General features: G+C 42.5%; 1 protein-coding gene across 2 annotated transcripts; it reads left to right on the top strand.

Annotated features, from left to right (window-relative positions):
• Positions 1–682: 682 nt before the first annotated feature.
• LOC113261535 (immunity-related GTPase family M protein 1-like) lies at positions 683–17969 on the top strand. 2 transcript variants are annotated; one of them, XM_026507678.4, is made up of 2 exons: positions 683–1091; positions 15753–17969. In XM_026507678.4, exon 2 carries the CDS (start codon positions 15774–15776, stop codon positions 16971–16973), a length of 1200 nt encoding a protein of 399 aa, XP_026363463.1. In that variant the 5' UTR covers positions 683–1091; positions 15753–15773; the 3' UTR covers positions 16974–17969. The 2 variants fall into 2 exon arrangements, with proteins under 2 accessions (XP_026363463.1, XP_026363464.1); XM_026507679.4 differs by having other exon boundaries at positions 760–1207.
• Positions 17970–22096: the final 4127 nt, after the last annotated feature.

The raw sequence follows: 22096 nt of genomic DNA, 5'->3' as shown, positions 1-22096 counted from the left end.
TGTCCTTTCATGACCCAGGGGAGGAATCAAGGATGGCAATGACAAATTCACAGTCTCTTAGCCACAGAAGGATTTCATCACTTGTTATGGACATTTGCAATCTTGGCAGAAACTGTAAAACGAACCTTCTTTTTCACCCCGTCGAAATCACATAGCCCCCTCCCTGCGGCCTCTGTTCTGAACACAAACACCCTGGGGAGCCTTCACTGCTGCTCCCACATGAGGATGTGACAATCCCTGAGAGTTTAAGCAGCTGTTACAGTCACCAAGTCAGTAGTGAGCTGTTTTGAGCTCAGACCCTCACTTGGTTGAGGCAGGTGTATTGACACCAGGGGAAGGTCACAGCTGGAGCCTGGAAGAGTATTCCACCCTGGATGTAACTTCTGCAGTCTGATCTCTATGGGCGGAAGTGAATTGGCCCCTGAGCTGAGCGTACCGGCCAATCCTAAGGAATAACTTTTGCAGGCAGTGTCTGCACCCATCTGAGGGGCCAGCCTCAAGGGGGCTGAATATGGACTGCTCATAGATCTGGACACTAGCATCGGAGTAAGAATCTCAGGTATGAGGCAGCTGGTGTCAGAGCACTCTCACCCTCCCCTGGGCCTCTGGGCTGAAGGTGCTCAAATAACACTGATAAGCCACAGGCAAATGATGCAGCGCCCCCACCCTCCAGAATGGGAAAGGGAAACTGGTTCAGGCTTATTTTGAGAACTGGAGTCATTTCCAGGAATAGAAACTGAAAGCAGCCCTCCTTAAGTTCCCTCCTGCTGGGGCTGGGGCCCTGCCACCAGCTTTACTCAGAAATCGCACAGCTCTGAGCAGGGAAGGACTGCAGCAGAAAACTCTGCAAGATTGCTTTCTCCTTCCTAGCTCCTCTTCCCCCCTTCTGTCTAGGCTCTTCCTAGGACAACCCCAACCCAGCACAACTCCCTTCCTTACTTTTGGAACAATCTGGGCCTGAAACCAGTTTTGGAGGATCTCAGAGGTAACTGTCTCTGTCTAAGGGCTGGACTCGTTCCCTGGAAGAGTTAACTTGCCAGAAGGGCCACTGACATCTGCCTGTTCACAGTCACCTCTGCTTCCTGGAGCAGGTAAGTGAGAGAACTCCTACAACACAATGTCGCTAATAACCCTGCAGGAGTGAAGACGTGAAAGGTGGAGCCTGACACCAGGGCAGGAGAGCTTTGGGATTGGCTTATCCATTTCAGTAAGTATTTACAAAAGGGCTCCTCTCTGATATTCTTCAGGGACAAAATCAGAACCCCATACTTTGTTTGGACCGAACCAATTCTACCTTCCAGTATGGAGGCAATGGGCCTTTCATCTCCATATTCATGGCAGTGGGGGCCTTGTGATGGGACCAGGTTTTGAAAAGGACAGCAGGATTTGCCATTCATATTCTCTTACAATCTACGTAGGACATAAGACAATGGCAATTTCTGGAGTAATCTGGAATTGGGAAAGTCTAACTGGAGCATTAGCTGGACTTCCTGTGGATTAGGTAGAAGTGGGGTTTCAGGGACAAAGTATCTAAGAGACCTAAGACAACGTATAACAGTGCACATGTGTATCTTTTTTTTTTTTCTTAATTTTTTTTTATTATATTATGTTAGTCACTATACAGTACATCCCTGGTTTCTGATGCAAGGTTCGATGATTCATTAGTTGCGTATAACACCCAGTGCACCATGCAATATGTGCCCTCCTTACTACCCATCACCGGTCTATCCCATTCCCCCACCCCCCTCCCCTCTGAAGCCCTCAGTTTGTTTCTCAGAGTCCATAGCCTCCCATGCTTCACTCCACCTTCTGATTACCCCCCTTTCTTTATCCCTTTCTTCCCCTACCGGTCTTCCTAGTTCTTATGTTCCATAGATGAGAGAAATCATATGATAATTGTGTTTCTCGGCTTGACTTATTTCACTTAGCATTATCTCCTCCAGTGACGTCCATGTTGCAGCAAATGTTGAGAACTCGTTCTTTCTGATAGCTGAGTAATATTCCATTGTATATATGGACCATATTTTCTTAATCCAGTCATCTGTTGAAAGGCATCTTGGCTCCTTCCACAATTTAGCTATTGTGGGTAATGCTGCTATGAACATTGGGGTGCATATGGCCCTTCTGTTCATTACGTTTGTATCTTTGGGGTAAATACCCAGTATTGCAATGGCTGGGTCATAGGGTCGCTCAATTTTTAACTTTTTAAGGGACCTCTACACTGTTTTCCAGAGTGGCTGTACCAACTTGCATTCCCACCAACAATATAGGAGGGATCCCCTTTCTCCACATCCTCTCCAGCAATTGCTGTTTCCTGCCTTGTTAATTTTTGCCATTCTAACTGGCATAAGGTGGTATCTTAGTGTGGTTTTGATTTTAATTTCCCCGATGGAAAATGATTTTGAACATTTTTTCATGTGTCTGTTGGCCATTTGTATGTCCTCATTGGAAAAGTGTCTGTTCATATCTTCTGCCCATTTTATGACTTATTTGTTTCTCGGGTATTGAGTTTGAGAAGTTCTTTGTAGATCTTCGATACCAGTTTTTTATCTGTAGCATAACTTGCAAATATATTCTCCCATTCCGTGGGCTGCCTCTTAGTTTTTTTGATTGTTTCCTTGGCTGTGCAGAAGCTTTTTATTTTGATGAAGCCCCACATGTTCATTTTATCTTTTGTTTCTCTTGCCTTTAGAGATGTGTCATGAAAAAGGTTGCTTTGGCCGATGTCGTAGAGATTGTTGCCTATGTTGTCCTCCAGGATTTTGATGGATTCCTGACTCACATCGAGGTCTTTCATCCATTTGGAGTTTATCTTTGTGTATGGTGTGAGATGGTGGTCAAGTTTCATTCTTTTGCATGTAGCTGTCCAATTTTCCCAGCACCATTTATTGAAGAGACTATCTTTTTCCCACCGGATGTTTTTTCCTGCTTTATCAAAGATTAGTTGCCCAGAGAGGTGATGGTCCATTTCTGGGTTCTCTATTCTGTTCCATTGGTCTATGTGCCTGTTTTTGAGCCAGTACCATGATGTGTTTGTGATCACAGCTTTGTAGTACAGCTCGAAATCTGGCATTGTAATGCCCCAGCTTTGTTTTTCCTTTTCAACAGCTCCTTGGCGATTTGGGGCCTTTTCTGGTTCCATACAAATTTAAGGACTATTTGTTCCAGTTCCTTGAAAAATGTCATCGGCATTTTGATTGGGATAGCCTTGAAAGTGTAGATTGCTCTGGGTAGCATGGACATTTTAACTATGTTAATTCTTCCAATCCATGAGCATGGAATATCTTTCCATCTTTTTGTGTCTTCCTCAATGTCTTTCAAGAGTGATTTATAGTTTCTAGAATATAGGTCCTTTACGTCTCTGGTTAAGTTAATTCCAAGGTAACGTATGGTTTTTGGTGCTATTGTAAAAGGGATGGATTCCCTAATTTCTCTTTCTTTGGTCTCATTATTCGTGTATAGAAATGCAACTGATTTCTGAGCATTGATTTTGTATCCCGCCACGTTACTGAATTGCTCTATAACTTCTAATAGTTTGGGAGTGGCTTCTTTTGGGTTTTCCATATAGAGTATCATGTCATCTGTGAAGAGAGACAGTTTGACTTCTTCTTTGCTGACTTGGATACCTTTTATCCCTTTTTGTTGTCCCATTGCTGTTGCAAGGACTTCTAGTACTATGTTGAATAATAGTGGCAAGAGTGGGCATCCTTGTCGTGTTCCTGATTTAAGGGAAAGGCTTCCAACTTTTCCCCATTGAGAATAATATTTGCTGTAGGCTTTTCATAGATGGCTTTTATGATCTTGACAAATGAACCCTCTATCCCTACACTCTGAAGGGTTTTAATCAGAAAAGGGTGCTGTATTTTGTCAAATGCTTTTTCTGCATCTATTGAGAGAATCATATGACTTCTGAATTTTTGTTTCTGAATAAAATCTAAGACACTGATAGATTTGTGAATGTTGTACCACCCCTGCATCCCAGGGATGAACCCCACTTGGTCATGTTGGATAATCATTTTAATGTGCTGTTGGATTCTGTTTGCCAGGATCTTGTTGAGGATTTTGGTGTCCATATTCATTAGGGAAATCGGTCTATAATTCTCCTTTTTGTTGGGCTCTTTGCCTGGTTTGGGGATCAAGGTAATATTGGACTCATAGAATGAGTTTGGTAGCTTTCCTTCTGTTTCTATTTTTTGAAATAGCTTTAGGAGAATAGGTATTACTTCTTCGTTGAATGTTTGGTAGAATACCCCAGGAAAACTGTCCGGGCCTGGAGTTTTATTTTTTGGAAGATTGTTTATCACTGACTCAATCTCTTCATAATTAATTGACCTGTTTAAAAAATCAGTTTCTTCCTGTTTCAGTCTTGGTCGTTTATGGGTTTCCAGGAAGGCCTCTATCTCTTCCGGATTGCTTAATTTATTGGCATAAAGCTATTGATAAAAGTTTCTAATAATCCTTCCAATTTCATTGGTGTTCGTTATGACCTCTCCTTTTTCATTCATAATTTTATTAAGTTGGGTCCTTTCTCTATTCTTTCGGATAAGTCTTGCCAGAGGTCTGTCAATGCTATTAATTCTCTCAAAGAACCAGCTTCTAGTTCTGTTGATCTGCTCTACTGTACTTCTGGTTTCTGATTGATTGATTTCAGCTCTAATTTTGGTCAACTGCTTCCTCATGCGTGGATTAGGCCTGTCCCTCTGTTGCTGTTCCAGCTTCTTGAGGTGAGAATATAAAAACTGCATTTTAGATTTTTCTATTCTTTTGAGTGAGGCTTGGATGGCTATGTATTTCCCCCTTAGGACTGCCTTTGCAGTATCCCATAGGTTTTGGACCGTTGTGTTTTCATTCTCGTTGGTCAGCATAAATTATTTAATTTGATTTTTGATTTCCTGGTTTATCGAGTCATTCCTGAGCAGGATGGTTCTTAGTTTCCAAGTGTTTGAGTTTCTTCCAAAATTTTCCTTGTGGTTGAGTTCCAAATTCAAAGTACTGTGGTCTGAGAATATGCAGGGAATAATTTCAGTCTTTTGGTATCGGTTGATACCTGTTTTGTGACCCAGAACATGGTCTATTCTTGGGAATGTTCCATGGGCATTAGAATAGAATGAGTATTCTTTGGTTCTGGGGTGTAGTGTTCTATATATATCTATGAGGTCCAACTCGTCGAGTATGGCATTCAAAGCCTTTGATTCTTTGCTTAGTTTTTGCAAGGGTGTTCTGTCTATTTCTGAGAGAGGGGTGTTGAGATCCCCTACTATTAATGTATTTTTATCTATATGTCTCTTTATTGTGGTTAAGAGTTGGCTTGTGTATCTTGCTGCTCCCCTGCTGGGGGCATATATATTTATAATTGTCATATCCACTTGTTGGGTACATCCTTTAAGAATAATATAGTGCCCTTCTGTGTCTCTAACGATAGTCTTTAGTTTAAAATCCAATCTATCTGATATGAGAATTGCTACCCCAGCTTTCTTTTGAGGTCCATTGGCGTGAAAGATGGTACTCCATCCCTTTACTTTCAGTCTGAATGTATCTTTGGGTTCAAAATGATTCTCTTGTAGACAGCAAATGGATGGGTCATTTCTTTTTATCCAATCTGCAACCCTGTGGCATTTATGGGAGCATTTAAGCCATTCACATTAAGACTGAATACTGAGAGATATAATTTTAATGATGCCATGTTGCCAATAAAGTCTTTGTTTGTATCGGTTGTGACTTTCTGTTCTGTATCACTCTTGGGGCCTTTTTACCTTTATAGCACCCCCCCCCTTAATTTCTCCTGTAGGGCTGGTTTTGTGGTTACTAAATTGGTCAATGAATGGCGATTCTGGAAGGTCTTTATTTCTCCATCAATTCTGAATGATAGCCTTGCTGGATAAAGGATCCTTGGCTGCATGTTTTTCTCTGAAAGAGCTTTTAAAATACCCCCCACGGGTGCCTGGGTGGCACAGTGGTTAAGCGTCTGCCTTCGGCTCAGGGCATGGTCCCGGCGTTGTGGGATCGAGCTCCACATCAGGATCCTCTGCTATGAGCCTGCTTCTTCCTCTCCCACTCCCCCTGCTTGTGTTCCCTCTCTCACTGGCTGTCTCTATCTCTGTCAAATAAATAAAAAATTTTTAAAAATCTTAAAAAAAAAAATACCCCCCCAACCCTTTCTCTCATTCCAGGTCTGTGCAGACAGGTCTGACGTAATTCTGATACGTTTGTGTTGGTACATGAGAAATTTCTTTGCCCTGGCCGCTTTCAATACTGTATCCTTGGATCTAATATTTGCAAACTGCACTATGATGTGACGTGGTGTAGGTTTGTCATGGTTGAGCTTGGGAGGGATCCTCTCTGCCTATTGGACACGAATGTTTGTTTCCCTTGCTAGATTAGAGAAGTTTTCAGCTACAATTTGTTCTAATATCTCTTCTAGTCCTGTTTTTCTCCACCCCCTCGGGGATGCAGATGATTCTGACATTGGAACGCTTCATTGAGTCATTAATCTCCAGTAACATACATTCGTGGGTGTGGATTTTTTTAAGTCCAGCTTCTATTTTCGCTTTTTCTTCTACTAACCCATCCTCCAGTTCGCTAATACGTTCCTCTGCCTCATTTATCCTCGCTGTCAGAGCCTCTAGTTTTGCCCGCATTTGGCTCATACAATTTTTAATTTCTGCCAGATTCGCTCTCATTTCCACCCTTAGAGAGTCTATATTCTCATTAACATTTTCGTAAATAATTTTGCAAGTCTACACATCATCTTGACCATTGTTACTCTGAATTCCATTTCTGATAATTTAGTTATATCCATATCCATTAGTTCTGTGGCAGAGGCCACAGACTCGTTGTCTTTTCTTTGCTGGGGGGGATTTCTCCTTCTCGTCATTCTGATTGAGGAGAGGTTGCGGGGTTGTCCAGAGCCCAAATTATTGACCAGGACCCAGGCCGTGCATCCTTGTTTTATAGGGATCTTAGGGATGTGGGCTTCTTGATTTTTCAGCCTGCCTTCTGTGGGAAGGGCCTGCAACACCGAACCTCAGGCAACCCTGTTTGGGTAGGGTCTCTGTGTCTCCTGTGAAGGGGCAGGGGGATGGGCACCCTGTGAGCTGGTGTTTCCAGGCTTTTGTTCTCTGGCGGCTTTCCCTGGCAGTTTGTTGTGCCTTTTTTGAGAGACAGAGCAGCAGTGGCCGAATCTCAGCCTCTGTCACAGAACAGAGGGGATCGCGGGCCGTTCTCCACTGATGATCTGGCCACTTTAACTCTGTTTCTGTTGGTGCTGCTCAACCCTGCAGCATCCCAGGATGTGCGCCCCACACCCAGTGTCCCAGCCCTCACTTCCAGGGCCGGTGCTTCTCTGTCCTTTGTGTTTCTAACACTGCCAGCCGCCAGCCGCCCCCACATGCTCCCGGAGCTCCGGGTCTCAGTCTGGTTCCAGTGAGCACACCGGAGTTCCGTGAGAAGTCTGGTGGCACGCGCTCCCCGGCTCACGGTCTCAGTCTGTTCTCTCGCGGGTGCTGTCCGCGAGTCTGCCCGCTCACCCGTGAAGGTGGCTACCGCTTCCTGGCCCAAACGCGGCGGCTCCCTCCCCCTTCCGTTTATCTTCCAGTATCTGTGTGTGGTTTCACGGCTCCCCACTTCATACCTCAATACTCAGCGCTGGAGATGTTCATTTGTAGAGATCCAGATGTATCTTCCTGCATCTCAGGCTGATTCCATGGATGTTCAGGATGGTCTGGTACCTATCCAGCTCGACTCAGGGGACCAGCTGAAAAAGGGGTCCCCTACTCCTCCGCCATCTTCCCTTCTCCCTTGCACATGTGTATCTACATAGGAGAAACTGTCCCTATTGCTGGACATCAACTCCATTCCTTACAGATGATGTCAGTGAGGTGGACTCTTGAAATACTCTTTTCCCAGACCAGGTCCTTTTGTGCCTCATGCCTATTGATGAAGCAGATGTTTATTATACTTTCCTAGAATAAAGCAATATGTATATTTTTTTTCCTTGCCCTTCCCTATGATGATAAAATGGGGGGAAATGTGGGGCTTGGTCCACATTGAGTTCAAACTCACAAAAATTCTTCATGCCTCAGATTTCTAGTCTGGGCCAAGTCTGATCCCTGCTTCATGGCTCAAGATAATTGGGCATGACATGAACTATATAGGACCTTGCATGGCAAATCCAATAATGAGTGTTTTTCATTCTGCTTCTTAGATCATGAAATATATTTGGTGCATTATAACAAGAGTTCAAAAAATTTGCCCATTGGAATAGATGCAGTAGATCAAAATGGAGGGTAGGGAAATTGTTGGTAAAATCTTTCTTCAGGTGTATGCACTTGTGTGAATGCATGTATGCTGAGTGGGTACTTAGTTCCTATGTGAAATGCATCTCTCACTGCTGGTGAGACTTTGAAAGATCTGCCCATAGGATCTGGTTCTCCTTGCAAACGCAACTGCCCTCCCTAGTTGAATCTGCCCCCTGGGATCCCTCCATAAAAGCCTGTTTCTTTATTCAGGGACCCTCAAACCCTGTTCAGATAGGGAAGATCAGAGGTATAACATGAGTATGACCTGCAAAAAAGTGAGCCTGGGAGTCACTTGCATCCCTGGCTCATTTCTGATGGCCTCTCCTCACCTTCTGGGTTAGTTCTCTGAGCCTCAATGTCCTGGGGGCTCAAACAACACACCACCACTTGCACACTGACCATTCCTGGAAGACCTGCAATCTCTCATGGAATTACTCTTGTCCAAGCCTGGCCTGGCAGTGTCTTATGGGCATAGTGCTGCGTTAAACGACCCTGAAAGGGTCCCACATACAGGGTTGTCTAGCACCAGGTGCAAGGCAGGAACAAGATGAGCAAGTAGTGGGAAACAGGGAGCTGTGGCTTGTGCTATGGGGCCTCAGCCACTCCCTCCAGTAGGGCTTAACACAGGTGCTCAGGTGAGGAGACATGTGTAAAGTCCATGGTTGGGTCAGACATAGTCACAGAAATGGTCTAGAAGATTGTAGGTTTGTTCTTACCTACCACAGCCGCCCCAGGGTCAGGAGCTCCTACACTTCCCTAGACCCTACTTGCTTTCCAAAGGGCTGTGGTGGAGCTGGCTTCAACATTTCAGATGACAGCTTTAGGAAACAAAGTTAATTTATCCATCAACCAGTAAGTGGAGGATATGCAGTGGTATATTGTGTTTCATTCATCTAACAGAAATGTGTCCCAAACCTGCTGGGCACTAAGGGCACTGCAGAGCCTAGGGAACTATTTAACATAATTCCCTGATGATGAGACCTGTATGTGTATTTTTATGATATGAAGCATCTAACATGGGATGACAGAATACTTTCTGGGAGTTTCACCTTTTGAAGAGACAGGGGTTTTTTCAATTGATCTAACACACAGGAAGTCAAGGTGAGATGGGTACGTGTGAAGGTTGTGATGGGATTTAGACAAACCAGGAAATGGATTCAAGGGCTCCTATATTCTGCCTGGCCTGGGCCCCACAAGACCACTGATAAGGACATTCAGCCTTCTCCATCCCATTTTAGGGGCAAACTTACAGGCAAGAAGAATATATAGCATGCTCAGGGGCAGCAGAAATGCCTTCACACAGCCAGATCAATGAGCCTGGGACTCACCCAGGAGATTGTCTCCCTGGAGCCAGGATGGCAGGTAAGGCCTCCAGGAACCTCTGTGTCCCTCATAAACAAGAACTTGGGCTATTGTTGGGAAAGGTCAAGAGTGGTCTTAAAGAGGGCTTTGAATATAGGGGCAAGGGAGGGCTACTCGTAGGTATTCTCCTTTCAGAATGTTCCTCCAGCCTGATCCAGGCCAGGGCTCCATCTTTCTAGCTTTAAGCCAGCTTTGTCCATGCATGTTCTGCCCCACCACCATGTCGTTCACACCCTCACCAAGCTCAGGGCACCTCTACTCCTGCAGGAGGAGGCACCATCCTCACTGACCTATTCCAGCTCCAGTTTTTCATAGGGGCCCCTGGTGGAAGAACCTGAAGACTTTGTGGGCACAGGGCTCAAGGGATTCTGGTCCCCAAGCAGATGGGATGGTGATTACATTATATTCCATGAGTTTTCCTCCCTCTGAACTCCCAACATCTCCTGATCATTTCATTATCCATCTATCTCCCAAGGGGGGTCAAGTTCCCTGCAATGGTTTCTAAGAAGTGGGGAGACATTGTAGAATTTTTCCTCACACTTGCAAAGCAGTGAGTTTTCCTTAGTGAGGATGGGAGCTGAGAAAGGACTATGATTTCCATTCTCTCCCCAAATTAGGAAAGGTGCATCCAGGGAGAGGTAAATGGCAATTGATAACAATAAGTGGACCCACATCCCCAGGAGAAGCATCTCAGCATCCAGCCATCCTCCAGCCCCTGGGGCCGGAGATTCAACATTAACTAGGATCATCCTCCCCTCCTATCCAGATAGAAACAGAAAATCACATTGTTGGAGTAAATCTTAGATCCTCCATCATTGCTTTGTAATTTCAAGCTTCTTTCTTCTTTTTATTTACTTAAATTCAATTTAGTTGATATATAGTGTATTATTAGTCACAGGGGTAGAATTTAGTGATCCATCGGTTCCATATGACACCCAGTGCTCATCCAAACAAGTGCCCTCCTTAATGCCCATCACTCATTTAGCCCATCCCCCACCCACCTCCCTCCAGCAACCCTCAGTTTGTTCCCTACAGTTAAGAGTCTCTTATGGTTTGCCACCCTCTCTTATTTTATTTTATTTTATTATTTTATTTTATTTTATTTAAATTCAATTAATTAACATATAGTATATTATTAGTTTCAGAGGTAGAGTTCAGTGATTCATCCATCTTATATAACACCCAGCACTCATTACATCAGGTGCCCTCCTTAATACACATCACCCAGCTACCCCATTCCCCCATCCCTCCATCCTCCCAGCAATCCTCAGTTTGTTTCCTTATATCTCTTATGGTTTGTCTCCCTCTTTGATTTTGACTTGTTTTATTTTTCCCTCCCTCCATGTTCCTCTGTTTTGTTTCTTAAATTCCACATATGAGTGAAATCATATGATAATTGTCTTTCTCTGATTGACTTACTTTGCTTAGCATAATACCCTCTAGTTCCATCCACATCATGGCAAATGGTAAAAATTTCACTTTTTTGATGGCTGAGTAGTATTCCATTGTGTGTGTTTGTATACCACATCTTCTTTATCCATTCATCTGTCAGTGGACATCTGGGTTCTTTCCATGTTTTGACTATTGTGGACACTGCTGCTATAAACATTGGTTTACATGTGCCCCTTAAATCACTGTTTGTATCCTTTGGGTAAATACCTAGTAGTGCAATTGCTGGGTCATAGAGTAGTTCTATTTTTAATTTTTTGAGGAACCTCCATACTGTTTTCCAGACTGTCAAGCTTATTTCTTATCTGTGAACATCTCACATCTGTGAAACATCTTCATCTGTAACTAGGAATAATAATATCACTTATCTAATAGAGCTTGGGGAAGATTAATCAAGAAAAGCCATGCAAAAGACCCAGCTCAGACAGATTTGCAGAAATAGCACCTTCCTATCCTGTGTTAAGAGTTGGAGGGAGTAAGAAGAATCAGAGGAAAGTCTTCCTTAGAGATCCTAATAAGATCAAAGAGGATTCACCAGAGATTACCAGGAGGCCTGCCCAGAGCTTCACCTGGGTCATACAATGAAACCCTCAATGGAGTGCTATGGGGTCGGTAGCATGGCTTCCCAGCTACACAAGACAGAAGACTGGGGCTCAGTTGTCATTGTGAAAATGTTCACATTGCCTGAGCTTGTCTGCAAACCTGGGGTGTGGAGCTCTCACCAGTTTCTGCGTGGGGAGGGTGAGTCCAGGACTTATGGTGGATGAAAGCACCTGGAGAAGTCTGGGGGGCAGTGATGCAATCAGGACCTATCAGTGGAGAGGCAAGTGGGGTGGGTTTGGTGGAGGAGGAGAGCAAAAAGCTGCACCACAGGACCTGCAGGCCAATGAGAAATTTCTCCCACAAATGGGCTGTGGGCCTTCTGATTCAGAAACCTGAACAGTTGGGTATGAGGATTGGCCTCCAGCAGCACCAGGAGACCCCATAGATAGGTCTGGAAGGGAAGCCTTCATGGAATAGAAGGCCTCATGGGGCTCACAGGGAAACTCTTCAGCAAAGAGGCAGTCTTGAATTACAATGTTTTAAAATTCGCATTTATGCACACAAAGACAGTATTTGTTTTAAAGTTTTTATTTAAATTCAAGTTAGTTAGCATACAGTGTAATATTAATTTCAGGTGTACAATGTCATGATTCAATACTTCCATGTATCAGACAGTGTTCATCACAAGTGCACTTCCCAATACCCATCCTCTATTTAACCCATCCCCCTACCCACATCCCCTCTGCTAACCATCAATTTGTTCTTTATACTTAAGAGTCTGTTTCTTGGTTTGCCTCTGTCTTTTTGCTTCCCTTTGCTTGTTTTTTTTTTTCATTTATTAAATTCCACACATGAGTGAAATCATATGGTATTTGTCTTTCTCTGTCTAACTTATTTTGCTTAGCATAATACTCTCTAGCTCAAACCATGTCATTGCAAATGGCAATATTTCATTTTTTGTGGCTGAGTAATATTCCATTGTATACATATACCACATCTTCTTTATCCATTCATCAGTCCATGGAGACTTGGGCTCTTTCTATAGTTTGGCTATTATTGATAATGATGCTCTAAACATCAGGGTGCATGTATCCCTTTGAATTAGTTTTTTGTATTCTAAGTAAATACCTAGTAGTACAGTTGCTGGGTCATAGAGTAGCTGTATTTTTAACTTTTAAGGAACCTCCATACTGTTTTCCAGAGTGGCTGCATCAGTTTGAATTCCCACCAACAGTGCAAGAGGGTTCCCCTTTCTCCACATCCTCACCAACATCTGTTGTTTCTTGTGTTGTTGATTTTAGCCATTCTGACAGTTGTAAGGTGTTATCTCATTATAGTTTTGATTTGCATTTCCCTGATGATAAGTGATGGTGAGCATCTTTTCATATGTCTCCTGGCCATCTGTATGTCTTCTTTGGAAAAAGGCCTATTCATATCTTCTGACCATTTTTCAATTGGATTATTTGGCTTTTGAGTGTTGAGTTTTATGGGGTTTTTTTAATATATTTTGGGTAATAGCCCTTTATCAGATATGTCTTTACAAATATTTTCTCCCATTCTGTATGTTACCTTTAGTTTTGTTGTTTCCTTCACTCTGCAAAAGTGTTTAATTTTATGTTGTCCTTGTGGTTTATTTTTGCTTTTGTTTCCCTTGCTTTCTAGATTCATATCAAGAAAGAAGTTGCTACAGTGATGTTAAAAAAGTTACTGCCTACATTCTCTTCTAGGATGTTTATGGTTTTAGGGCTCACATTTAGATATTTAATTCACTTTGAATTTATTTCTGTGTATGGTATAAGAAATTGATTTTTGTACCAGTACCATACAGGTGTTTTTTGTTTTGTTTTGTTTTGTTTTGTTTTGTTTTGTTTTGTTTGTTTGTTTTTACTACAAACACTTATGTTTTAATGAAAGATGTTACTTTAAAAATGGTTTTCTACACATACTCAAAAACACATACATATATGAGATAAGTACCATACTGTTTTGATCACTACAGCTAATATATCTTGAAGTCTGGAATCATGCTGCCTCCGTCTTTGTTTTCTTTTTCAAGTTTGCTTTGGCTATTTCAAGTCTTTTGTGGCTTCATACAAATTTTAGGATTGTTTGTTCTAGCTATGCAAAAAATGCTGTTGGTAAGAAACTGTAGATTTTTTTAAGGGAAATTACTACAGCAAACACTCATAATTTGTGGGGCTGTGAAAGCCCACCAGCCACACTCTGTGTGTAGCCTCAGGGGGAGAGTCCACTAGGTAATCTCAACCAATTCTCTTTCCCAATCCTTCCTTATAAAATGCTTGCAAATCTAAAAGAAAGTTCACAGAAGAACTTAAATACTTAAAATACTAATCACAACAGTGACAAGATAAACAGTCATGTACAAACATAAGTACCGACTTAAAAAAATCAGTAGGTTATTATTTGGAAAGTTTGTGTAACTTAGATGTTGAAGTGGGTGAGGGACAGGGATTCCCGAGGTATGCAATTAGTAGTGAAAGATATGGAAAATGTCTTGAGAGGAAAGAAGGTGTACTTTTCACTGTTGCCAAAAATAATTAAATTATTCTTGACTCTGAAGACATATGCAGTGAAGATGTGTGGGTCATCAGGATTGAAGGATATTGAGTGTTGTCATAGGCTTACTTGTGCCCTGTGGACATCCCCAGGGGGACATCCTGCTCACCCAGCTGGGGCGGAGGAGTACCTGGACCTACCTGACTCCTGACACAGAGACCCTCATGATGCTCTTCTGCTTAGGAGCTGACTACTAGCAGCACAGCTGTAGAACATTCCTCAACCATCTCCTCTGAGCCCCTAACATGTGCACATCTCCTGATTTGGGGACATAATTTACACATTCTACAATTCAGCCCTTTAAAGTTTTCAGTAGCTTTTAATATAGTCACAAAGTTGTAATGCCATCATAATCAAATTTAGAACATTTTCATTATCCAAAAGATATCCTGCACTTCTTAACTGCCACCTCTCAAAACAATGGCCTACATATCTAAGAAATCCCCAATATATGTTCTGTGTCTATGGATTTGCCTCTTCTGGACATTTCACATGAATAGAATCAGACTACATGGCCAGATGGGTGGTCTGCTTTCACTGAGCATAATGTTTTGGGGTTCCTCCATGTTGTGGCAGGTATCAGTACTTCATTTCTTTTTCTTGCCCAGTACTGATCTCCTGTGTGGATAGACCACTTTTATTTATCTATTGAACAGTCTGTGGACAGCTGTGTTAATTCCACCTGAGGGCTATTATAAATAATACTGCTATGGATGTTTGCATGTAGGTTTTATGTAGATGTACGTTGTCACCGCTCTTGGGTGTGTACCTAGCAATGTGATTGCTGGGTCATTTGGTGACTCTGTTTAAATTATTTTACTAGTTTTATGGAAATATTATTGACATACATCACTATGTAAGTTTAAAGCATACATCATGATGATTTGATTTACATATATTGTGAAATGATTTCCACAATAGATCCATCATCTCATAAAAATACAATAAAAAGAAAAGAAAGAAGAAAAAAGAGAGAAAATTCTCCATTTAAGGAGAACTTTTAAGATGAATTCCCTTAACAACGTTCCTATAAATCATACCATGGTGATATCTATAGTTACCAAGTTGTGCATTACATCCCTAGTACTTACTTTTCTTATAGCTGAAATCTTGTACCTTTTGAACATTTCCTCCAATCTCCCCCTCCTCCCACCCACTTCCTCTACCTCTCCCCATGTCTGCTCTCTTTTTCTATGAATTTATTTTATTTTATTTTTAGATTCCACAGATCACTTAGATTATGCAATGTCTGTCTGATTTTTTTTACTTAGCATGATGCTTTCAAAGTCCATCCATATTGTCACAAATGGGAGGATTTCCTTGTTTTTATGACCAAATAATATGTTTAGTTTTTTGAGACATTTTCAAACATTTTTGCAAACACTTGCTCTTTCTCATCTAAAGGCTTTAAAATGAGTTAGGTGTGGATCCAACACCCTCAGTTCAGGTTACCAAATCTGATGATTCCTCTGCCACCCCGTGTGCGTGGTCTTCCTAACTCCCCTGCTTTTTCTATTTCTGCAGGTTACTCCACTGATCAGCAACATGGCACAGCCCTCCCTGTCCCTTCACACCCCATTACCTACATCCTTCACCTCTGATGTGCCATACCATGGGGATTGGAGCATCTTATCTAAACCAGGTGCCATGAACATAGAAGAAGCCTTGGAAGAAGGGAAGTTGGTGGAAGTGGTCTCTGCAGTCAGAGAGACCCTGAAGACATCACCCAGTACCCCAGTGAGCATTGCAGTGACTGGGGACTCTGGCAATGGCATGTCTTCCTTCATCAATGCACTGCGGGGAATTGGGCATGAGGAAAAGGACTCAGCTCCCACAGGTGTGGTGAGAACCACTCAGATTCCCACTCACTACTCTTTGTCCCACATTCCCAATGTGGAGCTGTGGGACCTGCCTGGCACAGGGGCTACCACCAAAAGCCTGGAGATGTATGCAGAGGAGATGCAGTTTACCACATACGACTTCTTCATCATCATTGCATCTGAACAGTTCAGCACGAATCTCGCGAAGCTTGCCAAAATCATCCAGGGGCAGGGAAAGAGGTTCTACATCGTCTGGACCAAGCTGGACAGAGACCTCAGTACACGTGTGGTCTCAGAGGAACAACTCCTCCAGAATATCCAGGAGAATATCCGGGTAACTCTCCAGAAGGAGGGAGTGTGTGAACCCATCATATTCCTGGTCTCCAGCTTTGACCCCTTATTGCATGACTTCCCACAGCTTAGGGACACCTTGCACAGAGAAGTGTCTAACATCAGGAAACATAATCTCCTAAAGAACCTGTTTGACACCTGTGAGAAGGTCATTAATGACAAAGCGATCACTTTGCAGAGGCAAATAGGCTCAGAGTCTTTCCAGGATAAGTTTGGCATCCAGAATGCAGATGATCTTGGGATGTTTTTGAACTCCTACCGCTTGTTCTTTGGTGTGGATGATGTATCTCTCCAGGAGGTGGCCCAGAGTACAGGAAAACCCATGAAGCAGTACAAAGACATTATGAAGTCTCAGGATATGCACACTGTCCTCACAGAGGACTGGACATTATCGTGGTTAAATTGTAATATAGCCTATTACTTAAATTTACTTCTGAGCCGCATCCCAGTCTTCGGTAACACTAGTACCCACTACCTTAGAGTGTGGAATCAGGGGCGCCTCTTTGACATAGTTGCTGAGGACACCAAGACCATCGTGAAGAAAATTCTGACAGATGTAATATCTGAAGAGTGAGGTCTCAGCAGTCTCTTTCTTGGGGAAAGTCGGGATATTTGGGGTCCTCTCCTCATACTGTACCTTTCAGAATTCTCAATCAGCTCAATATTTCTACTTTTACCAGTTCTAAGTTCCTTGAGGTAAATGAGCTGACTAGATCATTTTGAACCCATATCTCAGCAAATTTCCAAATATGTCCTACTTCTTCTCACTTATTAAATAAGCTGGGATCCAAAGGTGGAAGAAAATATTGCACAGTATGACATACAGCCTCATTCTGACATCCCCATATCACATAACGTTAGCATCATTTTTCCAAGGCCTCTTGGTTTTCCCCTGTTCCTTCACTTCTCACCTTTCAGTCCATGGACTCACAGAGTCACACCTAGAGGCGGAGGAAAGAACATCCTTTGGGATGTTCCCTTTGGGGAAATATGATGGAGACTGTATGTTTAGCTGTTCTCTGAAAAGTATTGTGTAGGATCTAAGGCCAGTCTGGTGTCCTATAAAGCTCTTTCCTTGTATCTGTCTTCAGCAATTACCCAAATCATTTATATCCAAAAAAGGATGCAGGGGGTGGACTCAAGGACCATTTTACTGGGATGGGAAAACTGTTTAATGGAAAAGGAAACCTGACTATTATAAGTACAAAACACTGATCCCCCACACCAAGAGGTCCCATGCTCTTCACATGCACATGCTCATGGTGGGACTGTCATAGGAAGTAGTGCCTGTTAGATTATGTTTGCTATACAGAAATTTTTTTTCACTTCAAGTACCTGCTATGTTCTGTTATTTGCCAAAGTTATCTCCATGTTGGTCAAAGGAAACTAAATTTGAGCATCAGCATAAGGAAACTAACCTACTGTCTATGATCTCACTGTTTATACAGTTAACCCAAACTATATAGACTCTATGAAAAGTCTCCTAATTGGAAACCATTGCAGACCCTAAATATAGATTTTTCTCCTTGCTGGGCATATATGTAATAAAAATGGTTTTTTATTTAAAAAATTTTTTTCAGATAAAATTTGAAACTTCACTCTCCACCACCAGAAGTGTCATAACCTGGTCTCACCACTGTGGGAATTCAGTCCTCACAAGAGTAACCCTCCTTCCCTGCATCATTCCCTGTCACCACCATCACCTTACTCTATTTACCTGGGAAGATTTCACCTAGTGTGGAGTCCAATCTGAATTTGGTGGACATATGAACTGGCCTAATGTATAAATTTTATAATTTGTCCTCTCTTTAGGCTTCTGCTCAAAAAGGGGGGTTTATCAGAGGTTATCATAAATATTCACTGGGATAGAGAGTGAAGTTAATATTGAATGGAAATGAACTCAAAGAGGCTTGGTGGAGTGGTTAAGAATCCTAAGGTTAAATTCTGGCTCCAGTATGCCTTCGCCATGTAACCTTGGGCAAGTCAACTGACATTCCACTGTCTTAGTTTCCCAATAGTTAACACAGTGATAATAATATTACATCCTAAAATGTCCATCCACATCCAGGTAATGTGATGATTTAATGAGTTAAAGCACATAAAAGACTTAGAATAGAGTCAGGCATGTACTTCTTTAAATGTTTGGTATTATCATCATTCCTTCTCTTCATGGCTAAGAAGGGATAACACTGAAAGACAGTTTCACCAAAAGGTGAGTGTCCTCAGATTGTCCATCCAGTGGAAAGAGAAGACTCTGCTGGGAGAGACCTGCATTCACATGGAAGCTTTGAAGGCATAGTTGCATCTCATTCTTTTTCCAACACAGCTTGTTAAGTTTCCCCTTTGGAAAGTTCAGGAAGCAGAAGAGAGTCCCATACAGAGCACTATTCTGCATCCTGAGATCTCCAGAGAATGAGGGATGAGAGAGAGAATTGAAATGAGTAGTCAAAGCGTTTTAGAGGTCAGAATGGCTGTAGGTGCAGAGTTCTTAGAGTAAACCCAACCCTAACCTGCCTCTCCTGGGTGATCATGATGAGGGAGGGTAGAGAAGAGCCCACACCCACTGGAGCCTCCCATAGCTCAGCAAAGAAGAAAACCAGGTCACATCAGGGAGCCTGAGGTCTACTGGGAAGTTTGAGGTCATGTATTTTACCACATAGGAAGCTAACATAGAAAAGCAGTGGAAGACAAAAGAGGAGAGATCATCAAGAAGACAAAGTGATCAGAAGCTCTGATGAGAGTTTTCTCCTCAGTGCCACAAGGAATCCCAGCAGGGGTGGGGTCAAATAGGAATGGAAAACGCAATCTTGACCTGCCCCTAGGTCAGTGGTAGGCACCTTTAAGATTATCTCCTATTTTCATGGCTTTGTTTAATCCTTCACTGGAGTGACTAATGGAATATGGCAGGAGGAATGGAATGTCCAAGAATTCCAATATTTTGTCATGAAAAGTCTGCAGCTTCTGTCTTATAAACACTCTCTGTTCGCTTGCTCACTCTCTTTCACTCCTGCTCCTACTGTCTCTCCCTCAGTCTCTCCCTCTCTTTCTCCCTCTTGCTCTCTCTGCCTAGTAATCATAGAAAGCTTAAACTAATCCCCTGAAGAGGACTTGAAGAATCAGAATCCATGTGGAGAAGAACAGAGGTGGCCTGCATTAACTGCCAGCCATGTAAGTCATCTTGGGAGTAAATCCTCCAGCCCCAGCAAGGCTTCAGAAGATGCAGCCCAGCTGATAGCTTGACTACCACCTCAGGAGAGACCCTTATCCAGAACCACACAACTGAGACTGTTCCTGGATTTCTTTTTTTTTTTTAAGATTTGATTTATTTATCTGACAGAGAGAGAGACAGCCAGCGAGAGAGGGAACATAAGCAGGGGGAGTGGAAGAGGAAGAAGCAGGCTCTTAGCAGAGGAGCCTGATGTGGGGCTCGATCCCAGAATGCTGGAATCACACCCTGAGTCGAAGGCAGACGCTTAACGACTACACTACCCAGGCACCCCTGTTCCTGGATTTCTGACCCTCAGCAACTATAAGCAAAAAAACACTTGTTTTTTAAGCCACTATGTTTCAAGGTATTTGTTCCACAATAACAGATAATAGATAATACTATCAAGAAGCTCCTTATAGAACAGCAGTTGTGAGTGACCTCCTCCTTCTGTGACACGCACTCCTGCAGGGGCCCAGCATGAAGGAGCTGCACCCTCTTCATTCAGCCCTTCCCTCCTTGGCCCTGGACATGTCCTTCCCTGCTTTCTATTGAAGGACCAGCCCCTGCCAATATTCACAGGTCATTTCATCCAGCTTCAGGCCACACAGAGTTACCCAGTTTGAGGCTCTATGTTTAAGAAAAAGAGGGGGGGAAAGAAGGAGCTAGACAGAGTGATGCTTAGCAGTGAGAGGCAAGTAAATAACAGTAGAATGTGAGCACACCCTGAGGAAGAGCATGCTAGGGTTCTCCCTGAAGGTGGGCTGTGCAACACCTCTAATTCCCATTCTCACTTGGACTAGTTGCTCTCCCAGCCTGGAGCACAGGCCTCACTCACATCTATCCATTACCTTGTGGTGCTGGTGCTTCTTGGATTCCCTGTTCCCTGTTCATTTACATTGCATCCATTCCCAAACAAAGTGGGGCAGGGGAGTTCTCTAGGAGGTAAATTTTCTAGTCTTTGCATTTTCAGCTAATACTGTTATTTTGTGATCACTTTCAATAAATAGTTTAACTGATGATAGGATTCTAGATACAACATCATGCTCTCTTAGAACTCAAGATCTACCTCCTTCCACCATGCCATGTTGCCAGTAAAAAGCCAATTCCATATTCATTCCTTGGATGGTCACCTCTTTGTCTCCATGGAAAATTGTGGGAACTCTTCCTCCCTGGGGTTCAGAAGTGTCACCAGGGGCTAGTGACCTAGAGCACTTCCACTTACCACTCAGCATTCAGAAGGCTCCTTAAGTGACAGCTGATGTGAAAAGACATGGAGGAAATGGAAATGCATGTTAGCAAGTGAGAGAAATCAATCTGGAAAGGCTAAATACTGCACAATTCCAGCTGTGTAACATTCTGAAAAAGGCAAAGCTGTAGATTCAGTAAAAAGATCAGGGGTTCCCAAGGGGAAGGATAAATTGGTGGAGCACAGAGGCCATTTAGAGCAGTGAAACCACTCTGTGTGATGTGATAATGGTGGGTCAGTGGTGGATAAATTATACTTTTGTCAAATCCCATAGAATATACAACACCAAGAGGGAACCCAACGTAACTTATGGACATGGAGGGATGAAGACAGGTCAATTTAGGCTCATGAACTGTAGGATGATGTGAGTTGTTGGCAGTGGGGAAACTATACTTATGTGAGGGCAGGGGGTACATAGGAACCCTCTGTACCTTTTGCTCCATTTTGCTATTTACCCAAAACTGCTCTAAAATATAGTCTGTTGAAAAAGGTGATGTCTGCCTACACTATTCTTCAGCTTTGGCATTGTCCTTTGTTACATTATTTAAGTGTAATATGTGTTTAGCAGCTACCTACAGGAGGATATATATGATATTATATACATACATACACACAGAATAATTCAAGATATAAATATAAACACCTCTGAACTCCCAAATTAGGAACTAGGTGTATCTTATATCACTGAATATTCCCACAAGCTTCACCCCATATCCTGTGTCTCCACATCTCTTCTCAGAAGTAAAAATCCTTCAAATTTTGTGTTTAACATTTTTTTGCTTTCATTGGTTTTTACCATCTATGTGTGTTTCTTTAGACAATACATTATATAGTTTTGCATATTTGGGCGCTTTAGAAAAATAGAATAATTTTGTGTGCCATCTTCCATAAGCTGCTTTTCATTTACAATTGTTTCTATCACATGTGTTTCCTATTTTGCAAAGATAGAACGTATTATCTATTTCCTGTTGGTGGACATTTTGGATTGAGGTTTTTTACAGTTGTTTCTTTCTCATCAAAGCAGTTCTCCTATAAACATCTTACACATGTTTCTCGTACACCTGTGTAGAAACTTCTCCAGAAATAAGAGTGTAATTGCTAGGTCATAACATATGGATTCTTACACATTGCACCAAAGAGGATGCATTACTTACCAAACAGCCTCAAATCTCCCATCACTCAGATATTTTCTATATTTCTATTACTATTGGAAAGTTGAGAAGGATCTGCCTGCCCTGACACT

This window comes from Ursus arctos, unplaced genomic scaffold, assembly GCF_023065955.2.
Source record: "Ursus arctos isolate Adak ecotype North America unplaced genomic scaffold, UrsArc2.0 scaffold_5, whole genome shotgun sequence".
NCBI lineage: Eukaryota > Metazoa > Chordata > Mammalia > Carnivora > Ursidae > Ursus > Ursus arctos.
This window is presented reverse-complemented; position numbering and strand designations above follow the sequence as displayed.